This window comes from Lactuca virosa, chromosome 9 (genome assembly GCF_052849685.1).
Source record: "Lactuca virosa cultivar CGN04683 chromosome 9, Lactuca_virosa_CGN04683_v6, whole genome shotgun sequence".
NCBI lineage: Eukaryota > Viridiplantae > Streptophyta > Magnoliopsida > Asterales > Asteraceae > Lactuca > Lactuca virosa.
Window position 1 is genome coordinate 154,683,884 of NC_136434.1, and position 12,777 is coordinate 154,696,660.

Sequence of the window (12,777 nt, forward strand, 5' to 3'; positions counted from 1 at the left end):
ATTTGGCACAATAGACTAGGACATGTTTCTTTTTCAGTTATTTCTTTATTATACAAACATGGTTCTTTATATGTTACTTCCCTTTTACACAAACCTGGTATTTGCTGCTCATGTGAGCTCTCTAAAAGCCATAAGCTTCCATTTGCTATAAATGAAAAACGCTCTTTACATGTTTTGGATATGATACATTGTGACTTATGGGGCCCTACACCCATTGCTTCTACTAACGGTTATCTGTATTATGCTATTTTTGTTGATGATTTCTCGAGGTTTACTTGGTTTTACCCTATGAAGCTAAAATCTGAATTCCCTTCCATTCTTACACATTTTATGTTATTTGTTCAAACACAATTCTCATGCAAGCTCAAGGTTTTTCAGAGTGATGGTGGGAAAGAGTTTCTTAATAATCAAGTTCAAGCTATATTTTCTGCCAACGACACTCATCATCGAGTTTCCTGTCCCTACACCCCGGAATAAAATGGTAGGGCTAAACGAAAGCACTGTCACATTACTGAAACAGGGCTTGCAATGCTTTTTAACGCAAGTGCCTCAGCTTCCTTATGGGTTGATGCATTTAGTTCTGCTGTCTACATCATCAATCGACTGCCGTCTCCGGTCTTAAACAATAAATCACCATTTGAGCTTCTCTTTCACACTCAATCAAACTTTCAAGTCTTTCGTACCTTTTGTTGTCGTGTGTTCCCTTATTTACGAAGCTACTCGGATCACAAGTTGGCCCCACGCAACATCCCATGTGTTTTTATCGGTTACAGTACACAATATAAAGGCTATCGTTTCCTTGACATGACCACCTCAAAAATTTATACTGCTCGTCATGCAAAATTTGATGAGACATTATTTCCTTTTACCAGGAACACTACACAGCTTGCTGATGCTACCTTGTTACTCTCTACTTTTGACGAACCTGTTGCTGTGTCCCTGCTAACCTTACAGCCCGATCCCCTTGACACTCCATCCACTCCTATTTCGCTGGGTCCACATTCCAGCGCGTGTCATCTATTTTCAGATCTGGTACAGCCCATTCAGCAGCCACAAACCCATCTCTTAGTACGTGATCTGGATCCAGCTTCACCGGTTCATGTCGCTCCAGGTACTCCTCCAATTCCAACCACATCAGCCCATCCCATGCTTACTCGCAGCAAGGCTGGTATCACCAAGCCTCATCCCTTTCTGGGTTTCACATCTCTAAACTCGAGTACTTTGCATGCTGCCCTCCTTACTCATAAAGATCCTAAAGGATTTAAGTCAGTTGCTAAGCACTCTAAGTGGCTAGCGGCTATGCACGATGAACTTCAGGCACTCAAAAATAATGACACGTGGGATCTTGTACCTCGAACCACTACCTCCAACATTGTCGGTTCTAAATGGGTCTTTCGCACAAAGTATCGCTCAGACGGTTCTATTGATCGATATAAACCTTGCTTAGTGGCTCAAGGCTTTAATAAAATTCCGGATATCGATTTTTCACACACCTTCAGTCCCGTTGTTAAAGCTTCCACCGTTCATATTATCTTATCTATTGTTGTACATCAAAACTGGCCTCTACACCAACTTGATGTCAACAATGCCTTTCTCAATGGCCACCTAAGCGAAACCGTTTTCATGGAGCAGCCTCCCAGGTTCATTGATTCCACCTATCCAACTCATGTATGTCGTCTCAAAACGGCTTTGTATGGTTTGAAGCAAGCCCCAAGAGCTTGGTTTCAACGTCTTAGCTCCTTTCTTCTTCAAGTTGGGTTCACATGTAGTCGTGTTGATCCGTCCCTCTTCATGCTTAAGCAAGGTTCTCATCTTCTTTTTCTTCTGGTTTATGTCGACGATATCATTCTCACCGGTAATAATAGCAAGACTATTACTACATTTATTACTCGTCTTCATAAAGAATTTGCTATCAAAGATTTGGGGCGGTTAAGCTATTTCTTGGGTCTTGAAGTGCTTTATACTTCAGATGGATTATTTCTTACTCAAACAAAGTATGCACTGGATATACTAGCTCGTGCCGGTTTATTGGATGGGAAACCGGTTTACACTCATCTTGCCACATCTGAACCACTTATTGCTTCTGGAGAACCATTTCATGATCCAACTCTCTATTGCTCTTTGGTTGGTGCCTTGCAGTATTTAACGATTACTCGTCCTGGCCTTTCTTATGCTGTCAACCAGGTCAGTCAATTCCTGCATGCACCAACCATGGCTCACTTCCAAGCTGTAAAATGCATCTTATGGTATGTAAGGGGCACTGTGGCATATGGTCTTACTTACAAGCGGTCACCCACTATTCCTTTTTTTGCTTACTCTGATGCAGACTGGGCTCGATGCACTGACACTAGACGCTCCACGTATGGCTATTCGATCTTTCTTGGTGGTAATCTTGTTTCTTAGAGTGCTAAAAAGCAACCTACTGTGTCCCGTTCGACCTGTGAGTCCGAATATCGAGCTATGGCAAACACGACATCTGAAGTTATTTGGATTACTCATCTCTTGCGTGAGCTTCATATCCCTGTTTCTTCACTGCCTTTATTATATTCGGACAACAAGAGTGCAATTTTTCTGAGTCAAAACCCAGTTTCTCATAAACGTGCTAAACACATTGATCTTAATTATCATTTCGTGAGAGAGTTGGTTACTTCTGGCAAATTGCACACTCGGTTCATTCCTACTACACAGATGGTGGCAGATCTTTTTACCAAAAGCCTTCCTCGTCCTCTCTTTGAATACTTTCGCTCCAAGCTGTGTGTTGGACCACCACATTCCATCTTGACGGGGGGTATTAACGATAAGTCTATCTTATCAATACCCAAGGACTTATCTATCTCTACTTGATAAGATTATCTTGTTGTATTTAAAATTTTGATATTTTGTACTCTGTAAAACTATATATATCGTGCAATATACAATACTCCAGATTATTGGAGATTCACAAATCATATCCTTATAGAACGGTTCAATAACGACTGGTTTTATGTCAAATTCTAGACCGGATCAAACCGGACAGTTTCTTTTTAAAACCGGGTTGAACATGTAAAAACTCGTTTGAACCGGTTTATTGGACTTGTATAGTTGGATTTCACTTAGTCCATTAGAAAACAACTCATTTCCAAAGAAAATTGAATGCTTTAAAAGTATATACAACTCGAAGGCCGACGCATACCACCGCCAGATGTATGAAAATTCTTGGTTACCGATTGAACCACTCGTTGAAACGATTGAACCGGTCACCATACCAGTTCAACTAAAAAACCGGTTTTTAAAACATATACTACTAGAAGATAACAAACTTAAAAGGGGCACAATCAACAAGAAATTCAGATTCTTCACTTTCAAATGGCTTGAAAGATGAAATTAACTTATATTAGAAGATAAAATGACTACCTAAAGGGGTGGAAGATAATTCAAGTAAAGTGGTGGTAGGCCTATATTGCTGCAAGTTCACATGTTCATGATTGACTTTGTATCAACTTTCCTTTCACACAAAGTTCATTTGCTATAAAGTGTAATTATGGTATTTTCGGGGTCAATCATTCGGGCCACCCTTTGAAATAGCTAAAGGCACCAATCAGTTTCACTTTCTTGAGCAATGATAATGTTAGACCTTTTTGAAGCCCAATTTAGAATTTTGATATTATTATAAATTATAATTGTTTTATTAACTTTTTCAATAATGCACTTCCTCTTATACAAGTAATTTCCCCATATTTGCATACATTGAAAATAAGTTAAGAGTTTAAATTAACTAAATTGTCCATGTTTTGGAATCAAGCTTGAATCTAAATTCCCACCAAACTTACGTTGAAAAAAAGCCTCATTTGTCAAGAAAATGAAGTTTAGAAGTGGACATATCTACAATTCTACATAGTGACAGGTTTTGATATGTTATGAACCTAAAAACATTTTTGTTTGACTTTCTTTTGGCAATTTAGTATAGTAATCATTCAATCATCATTGGTCTTTTAAGTGATCTTAACGTTTAATTCGATACATGGTTTCCCAATACTTTTGGCATGTCTCAGATTTTATAGTAGGGTTAATTCCACGTCAAATTGTAGGGACTTGAGTGGAGAATAACTTTTTTTTTCTTGGGTTGTCTAAGGTGGTTAAAATAAAAAAATAAAAAATAAAAAAAACTCATAAATAAAAAAATAAAAAAAACTCATTTTTTATCCGTTTTTGAAAAAAGTCATAGTATATATTTAGTATTGCGATAAAGCAACTTGATGTTTTTAATCACTTTTTATCTATCGAATTAGTTGAACGCTTACAGGCAAAAACGGATAAAAAAGTACATGTTTTTTTTTGCTTGAAACTAACTCTTTATAGTAAATACATAGTAGAAATTTTTTTGATGCCTCAGTTAACAATAGCAATTATAAATAATATTTTTTCAAAACAATGATGTCGTAGTTATTTATGCTTGAGTTTACATTATTTTGTAGAAGAAAATAACCTTACTTATAGAAGAAAATAACATTACTTACACGAGGGAAAATTTACTAGAAGACTATATAATACAACTGCAAAAAAAATAACGGTGATCATACATGTCTATGATCACCGTTTTATCGTTCATTCTAACTCTTACATATACAAAATTCAATTTTTATGTTGTGAAATGACGTTTTCGCCCACTTTATCGATCACTACATTGATAAGCGAGTTAGGCTCGATTTCTTCCAACATTTTCACCACCATCCTCATTGAAGGTCTCAATGTCGGTATCTTCATCGTGCAATGAACTGCAATGCTCAACATTTTAACAGCCTCTTCCTTCACATCTTTTGAAATGTTAGGGTCCACTAATCCGATCAAATTATCTTTTGTTCTCATTTCATTATGAACCCAATAAACTATGTCCTTGTTTTCACCAAATTCGGGTTCCACGGGCTTTTTACCCGTTACTAACTCCATGAGAACAACGCCAAAACTATAGATATCACTTTTCTCTGTCACGTTACATGTGTATCCATATTCTGCAGGAGAAATTAACGTAAATATGAAAATGAATCGATTTGGTAATAAGGGATTAAGACAAGAAGTAGTCATATGCTTTCATTTATTTGTGTATTATTACATCCAACTTTTTTATTATTATACATTTTACTTGCATAAAATCTATACATGACTCTTGTGTCCACAAGTGTATCTATATTCTTGAAGAGAAATAAATGAAAATGTTAAAGAAATCAATTTGACCATAAAAAAGAAAAATAAATACAATAAATAACAATGTACTTTCAGTTATTTACGTACTACATAATCCTATTTTCGTTCATTTCGATAGAAACATTTTATTTTAAAAAAAATCTAGTTAAATCGTTATGTTTTGAAAAATCTACCTAATTTTAAGATGGTGTTTTCAATTGTTTTTATTAGAACATTATAAATTGAAACATCAATCTTTTAATATTAGTAAAAATTGATTTGTAATTTAATTAAATTGCTATATAACCAGGGTAATTTCAAAACATAATGTTGTAATGGGAATAAATTAAAGGAGGATGACATTACATATATGACATAAAAGATATAAAAAAAACTTACCAGGAGCGATGTAACCATGTGTTCCGGCAATAACATGAGTCGAATCCATAACCTTTTCTGCTTGCACAATTTTTGCTAGACCAAAATCGGCTATTTTTGGCTTCATCTCCTCATCTAACAAAATATTACTCGATTTCACATCCCGATGTATCACTGGTCTATCACAAGCATGATGTAGGTACTCTAACCCCCTTGCAGCCCCCATCGCGATCTCATATCGTACATTCCAATCCATTTCAATCTTCTTATATGTATGTAACCGGTCCCACAAGTTCCCATTTGGCATATACTCATATACCAACAAATTCGAGTCCTCACTCGAGATACAACAATACAATTTCACCACATTCATGTGTCGGAGTGAACTCAAAGCCGCCACCTCCGCCTCATACTCCGGCCACCGGCTTTTCCCTTTCGGTAATATCACCGCACTACTCCGGCCACCGGAATCCGGTACAAACTTCCACATGTGTTTCACGGCGAGTTGTTCGCCGCCCCCCAAAACCGCCTTGTAGACGTTCCCGGAGCCGCCTTTCCCGATTATATTTTCTTGTTTGAGAGATTTAAGTATTTCATCCTCATTAATATTGAGAACATGAAACTTTTTTACATCCCATGAATAACCCCGGTTGATTGGATCTTTGTGGTCATGTTGCCGGAGCTTCATGAACAGGAAACATGATAAGGACAACACCAGGAGAAGTGCACCGGCTATGAAGCAATATACCGCCACTTTTAAGTGATCGGAGTTGTTGGAAACCGGTGAACATTGCCGGAGATCTTTACTTCCGTCAGCACATAACCCTGGATTTCCGGCAAAACTGCCATTGTAAGCCACCAATAACAGAGCCGACGGCACTCTTCCAATCAACATGTTGTTTGACAAGTCAATGAGGCTCAACTTCAATGATGATAACCTCGCCGGAATCATTCCGGAGAGTTTGTTACCCGATAGGTTTAGAGAGTTCAAAGTCGGTAAACAACCAAGAGTTGCCGGAATTTCACCAGAGAATGAATTTCCGGCGAGGTTTATTTCATCAAGAGAGACACATGAACCCAAAGACTCCGGAATAGCACCAGAGAAGATGTTATATTGTAGATGAAGTTTACTTAGCTTCTTCAAGTTACCAATTCTTGACGGAATTTCACCGGAAAATTGATTTGAAACCAGCTCAATTTCCACCAGAGTTGAAACGTTCGATATTTCCACCGGCAGTTGACCGGAAAACCGATTGTTAGCTAGATAAAGCTGCGTCAACGACTTTGCTTCACCAATATTTGGTGCGACTTGACCTTCAAACTGATTAATTGCAAGATCAATCATACCTATATTCGGCAAACTCCAAATCCCATCAGGAACTCTACCGGAAAGTGAATTATTGCTCACTCTAATTCGAAGCAAGGAAGAACAATCTGCATAAGTCTCCGGAAAGCCGCCGGTGAAGTTGTTTTCAAGCATCAGAAGTTTCTCCATTTTTCCCATTTTGCACATGTCAGATGGAATTGGACCAGTCAAGAAGTTCTGTGACACGTCGATGTATTCAAAGTCAGCCCACGAACCAATTTTTGCAGGGAGTTCTCCAGTGAACTTGTTATCGTAGATTGAGAATTGCGTTAAAAACTTGAATTCTCCGAATTCTTCAGGAATTCTTCCCGAAAAATTGTTTTCAAACAACTGTAAAGATTCCATTTTTGTCAAGTTTCGTAACTCCGATAAATCACCTTCAAGATTGTTAGTCGAAACATCAAACTCTGCAAGATTTACGAGGTTACTTAACCCAACTGGAAGAATCCCGGAGAGTTGATTGTTGTAGAGCTCAAGCATCTGAAGCTTCGTTAGCTTCGTGATTCCCACCGGAATTTCTCCGACGAGATAACTATCGGAGATCTCAAGGCTTTCTAATAAACTGAGGTTTCCGATTTCTTCCGGGATTTTCCCTTCAATACTACAGTTTGAAAGATAAAGAGAGTATAGCTGCCGGAACTTTAATATTTCCAAAGGGAAGGGAGTTCTATCAAAAGGGTTGTCTCCTAAACTCAAGAAAGTGAGACCCGTATGATTTTTGATCGATTTCCATGGAAACGACCCTGAAAATCCACTGAGGTTTAAATTCAAGAACTTGAGCTGGGTTAACGAAGATAAATCAGGGACTTCGCCGGAGAAGGAATTATCCCCCAAATCAAGGTACTCCAAATTGGTGCAATTTGATATATGGGTGCTGATTGTTCCATACAAATGATTTGCTCCGAGGGAGATTTTCTGTAGCGATTTCAGAGAACATATTGAATCAAACGGAAGAGTTCCGGCGAGTTGTTGCTGCGAAAGATTGATTTCTTTCACCAAATCATCGGAGTTGCAGACGATACCTGTGAAATTGCAGATGGGTGTTTTTCCATTCCATGTATTAAACACTTCTGAGTTTGAATTTTGGAGGGTAGATTTGAATTTGAGAAGAATTTGACGTTGGTCAGATTGGGAAGAAGAGTGAACTATGAAGCAAAGAAGAGGTAGAAGGAAGAGGATAAAACGGTGATCACCGGTGATGGGTTCCGACGACATTCCGGCCGTAGTTAGGATAGTTTTGAGTCAATCCATTTGACAAGGCAGAAATGGGAACGCAATCTTGAAGGAGGCGTTTGTTGTCATTGGGGGGGGGGGGGGGGGGGGGGAAGTTTCCTGATCAGTTCACATGTTTGAAGCAATATATGGCACGAAGCTTTCTAACTTATCTTTCTAATAAAATTATTCATATTAAAAAAAATTGTTGATGAATAATTATTTAACCAAAACAAAGTTAAAATTAATGAAAATATATTATCATAAATTCTCAAAAATAGCTTGATTATATTTTTTTTAGAAGATTCAGTATGCATCGCTTGATTAGATGAATATTTAATTACAGTTCTAGACATTCTAAGATAAATATTTTCTTTAAATCTCAATGATTGGAAGTTGGAACGACATTTTAAAGGCTGTTTGACCCCAATAGCCGCCATCCAGTGTTGACTAACTAGCACACGGAGGATTTGCTTGCTTTTATGATGTCTGCATCTAGAATCCATCCTTTGTCGGCTATGTTAAAAAGTATAAATTCAATTTTTTAACATAACACTACGCAGTGGACATGAAAAGGTTACGTTCTTGGTTTAGTTTTTATTAGAAAAGAAAGAAAATGAAAATGAAAAAAATCCTTCACTCTTTCCACATCTTTCATAAACACATATAGCCAAAAAAAAAAAAAAAAAAAACACACAAGCTTCGGTTTTTTTAGGTTTGTTCTTCTTCCCCAGAAATCGATTTGTGTGTATTTGATTTTCCTATGTTTTAGCCTCAAAATCTTCTTCATCTTTCACTAGTAGGCCATGATCGATCCAGTAAACCCACACAAAAAAACAGCGTAAACATCCACCGGAAGGATGGTCACAGACCCTCACAATTCCAAAAACCTCTCTTGTAGGACTTGATTGCAGACCCTCACAATTCCAAAAACCTCACGGGATTCAATTTGGGACGCAAGGGGATGATGTGGTGAAGGGTGGTGGTGGAGTTTGGAATAATATCCTCACTTTGATCACTAAGATGCATATTACCGGTGAGGTGGAGGAGTCGGTTATGCGTAGAAAGCTTGGAGATGGGTATGATATTCGGTTTTGGTGGGATAAATGGTGAGACACAAGAGCTTTCAAGGATAAGAATGATAGACTTTATGCTTTATCATTGAACAAAAATGGGGTTAGAGATTTTTGGGACGGTTTTGAAATTTTCAATGGGGAAGAGTAATTTGAGGGGGAGTAGAAACGGAGCAATTACAAGGGATGATGATAGATTTGGTACATGTTTCCTGGTCGTTTGAAAAGGATACATGGAGTTGGGAAATGGAAAATTTTGGTGTGTTTACAGTTGGTTCTTGATACGATCCCAGCAGGTCGGTTTGGTCGATTTATCAAAGGCGTGGCAGCTGGGTTAATTTAGCATAGGATAATTAAGAATTTTATTTAGTCATTATCTTTTAGATTAGTGTTGTTATCTTTTATTATTGTTGGAGTCGGTTTAGGTTGGTTGTTATTTTAGCACGACACTATAAATAGTGCTCCATAAGATCTTGTTTCGTTATCTTGAAATTAATAAAAGACCGAAAAGTGTTTAGGAGTATTCCAGTGACTCGAATAACTCGAATAACTTACTCGAATAACTGGTAAGGCTTCAGGGGGTACCTGGGATCGTATTAATTGGTATCAGAGCTTAACAATTATGATGATAGAAAAACTGATGGGTAAGGGCACCAATGTCGAGCGGCTTGCTGCGCTCGAGGGCACCGTCAACCAGGTGCTCAATGCATCTAAGGTTCCTTGCTTGGAAGTGACAACATAGATGCAGGTGCTCACCAAGGTCGTTTCAGAATTGAATGAGGCGATCAAGGGACGAAGAAAGAAACACAAGAAATTCTCCCACAGGTCCTCTTCTCTGGGATGGTGACAGTGACGAGGAGTCTGACGGCTCGGATGACAGTGCTAAGACCAACGACTGATAGCTTATTTTATTTCCTTATTTTTATTAGTTTATTTTAGATTTTTAGCTTTTTTTATCATTATTGCATTGTATTTTATTTATTTTCCTTATTATGGATCATATCGGGTGCTTTTTATGTTGCATGAGGTATTTTGCAGGGTTTTCGGTGTTCGTTGCGGACGCGGGTTGATTGGAAACTGGCTTAGTGGGCTCTCGAGGCATTGTTGGGCTTGGCGGATCCATAAAAGGAGATTTGGGCCTTAAGAGTCAAAGACTTGGATATTTTGGGCTTGTAAAGATGGGTCATAAACTTTTAATTTGGGCTTGGAGCATCCATTCCTTGAAGCTAAAAGATGATTGGTTGGTTTAAATCACATGGATATGGAGGGGACCAAAGGAATCTTTGGTAGTGGAAGGGTGGAGTGGAGGAATGAAGGACCAATAGCATTACAGCAACATTTGCGCGGGTGGAATTTTCGTCGTTCGGGTACCCGCGCAACTGCCCAGTTTGGGCATTTTGGTCATTTGACACACCATAACCTTGGGGGATCGGATCTAGCAGCCATGACTTCGATTTTTCACCATTGGAGACCTGCAAGAGGCAATTTTGGAGCTAGAAACCCATTTCTTTTCATCTTTCCAAGTTATTTGGTAGTTTCTTTATGTAATTAGACTTTTGTGATTGTTGTTCTATTGCCATGAGTGGCTAAACTCTCTATATTGGTTAACTTTGGTTAAAACCTTTGAATGTTTGTGGGTTTTTGAAGGATTCATGCTAGATTATCAATTATCGTATGTTTATGGTTCTAGATCATATTTCTTATGCTTGTTTAATGCTTTGATCATGAGCTTGGCACTTGAATGAGCTATTGTTAGTTTATTTCTTTGGTTTTGCATTGAATCATTGAATTAATTTAGAATAAGGGCTTTATGATGGTAAAAATCATCTCTAGTTTATGAATCATAGCTCCTTTATGGATGTGTAAGCATTGACATCCTCTAGGAATTGGGGATTCCTTCTTTCTTAAGGCTAATTAACTTTTTGGGTTCAATTGCTTCAATTAAACCCTTGATCTTGATTAAGAAGGTGTGTTGTGGGCTTCCCCAATCTCCATACTACCTAAGAGGAATATTGGCATATCATGCTTCATGATTGCTATAACCAATTTGGGATGAATGATAAGCTTCATGTTGAATCCTAATGATAAACACACAAATGTTCATTATGTTGAATTGCCTTGGTTAACCAATTGTTCCCAACATTTGAGCATCTCACTATCTTGCTTAATTGCAAGTTTTTAGTTATTCAAGTCTTTTAATTTTCAAGCAATCATAACACCCCCCCCCCCCCTTTTAGTTTAATTGTAGTTAGTTAGTTTATTTACAATAGTTCTTTTAGATTGCATTGGTGATTGAATACAACCATTTCCTCGAGGATCGATACCCCTTTTTACCATTATATTACGTTTTATTTGCAAACAAATGGTGTAATTTGCTTGGGGGACTTGACATCCCACCAAGTTTTGGCACCGTTGCCGGGGAAATTGGTTATTGTTATTTGATTGTTTATGCCTAGGTCTACAAGAACCGGTGAACTACTCTACAATCCGGAAATTGAAAAAGAATCAAAAAGGTTGAAAAAGTTAGCCAAACAAGCAAAGCAACAACAACTAGTTCAAGCTTCTTCCTCTTCTCCACTAATCAACATAGAAGACCAAGTTCATACTTCAAGTGATACCGACACCGAGCCGAGTTCTCCAATTGTTGGTCATTCCTTTGAAGACATTCCGTTTGAAAACTACATAGCCATGAATCACACTCCAGCTCACAATCCCAACCCAAACCCAAACAATCAAGATGCTAACAATACCCCACCCCAACAACCAAGACAACAACAACAAGAACCTCTCATTGATATGCCACCTTGGAATCAAGCCCTTCCTCAAAACCAACCCAATTATCAACCACCACAACTACAAAACCAACACTTCCACCAAAACAACCAACCTCAAACCAATGCTTTTCAAGTTCAACAACAAGTACATTACCCAAATCAACCCAATTACCAACACCCTCCAATGTACCAAAACCCGATGTACCCACAACAACAACCTCCTTACAACCAATACCCTAACTACCAACCTTATCCACCACCAATCTACAATCACCAACCATACCCATATACACCTTACCAACAACCACCCAATTACATGCAACAATATCCCAATAACCCCAATCCACCCAATCCCCCTCAAGAGTTGACACTTAGACAAATGATGGAGATGGATGTTACTCATACACCTCTTGCTATTGTTTATCCCGCAAACCGCCGAGGAATTGAATTGAAGTCAAGTTTCATACATCAACTTACCAAGTTCCATGGATTGGATAGAGAAGATCCTCAAAAGCATTTGAAGTCTTTTCATATGATATGTGTTAGCATGTTGCCCGAAAATGTGACATTGGATGATTTCAAGTTAACCGCCTTCCCGCTCACCTTGGAAGATAAAGCTAGAGAGTGGTTATTCAACTTACCACTGGGGTCTATTCACACATGGGAAGAGTTACTCAAAGCCTTCAATAGCAAGTTCTATCCCACCTCCCGAATTTCAAGCCAAAGAAGTGACATTTTGGGGATTCGTCAAGGGGAGAATGAGACTTTTCATGATTTTTGGGAGCAATTCAACAACTTGTGTACAAGTTGTCCT

The 12,777-nt window shown here is 38.2% G+C and overlaps 1 protein-coding gene across 1 annotated transcript; it reads right to left on the reverse strand.

Moving 5' to 3' along the window:
* Positions 1-4,488: 4,488 nt before the first annotated feature.
* On the reverse strand, positions 4,489-8,208 carry LOC145136537 (receptor-like protein kinase 7). Its single transcript, XM_079070660.1, has 2 exons — positions 5,560-8,208; positions 4,489-4,988 (listed from the first exon to the last, which is right to left on the reverse strand). The coding sequence occupies exons 1-2, from the start codon at positions 8,117-8,119 to the stop codon at positions 4,612-4,614; spliced, it is 2,937 nt and encodes a 978-aa protein (XP_078926786.1). The 5' UTR covers positions 8,120-8,208; the 3' UTR covers positions 4,489-4,611.
* Between the last annotated feature and the right edge of the window lie 4,569 nt (positions 8,209-12,777).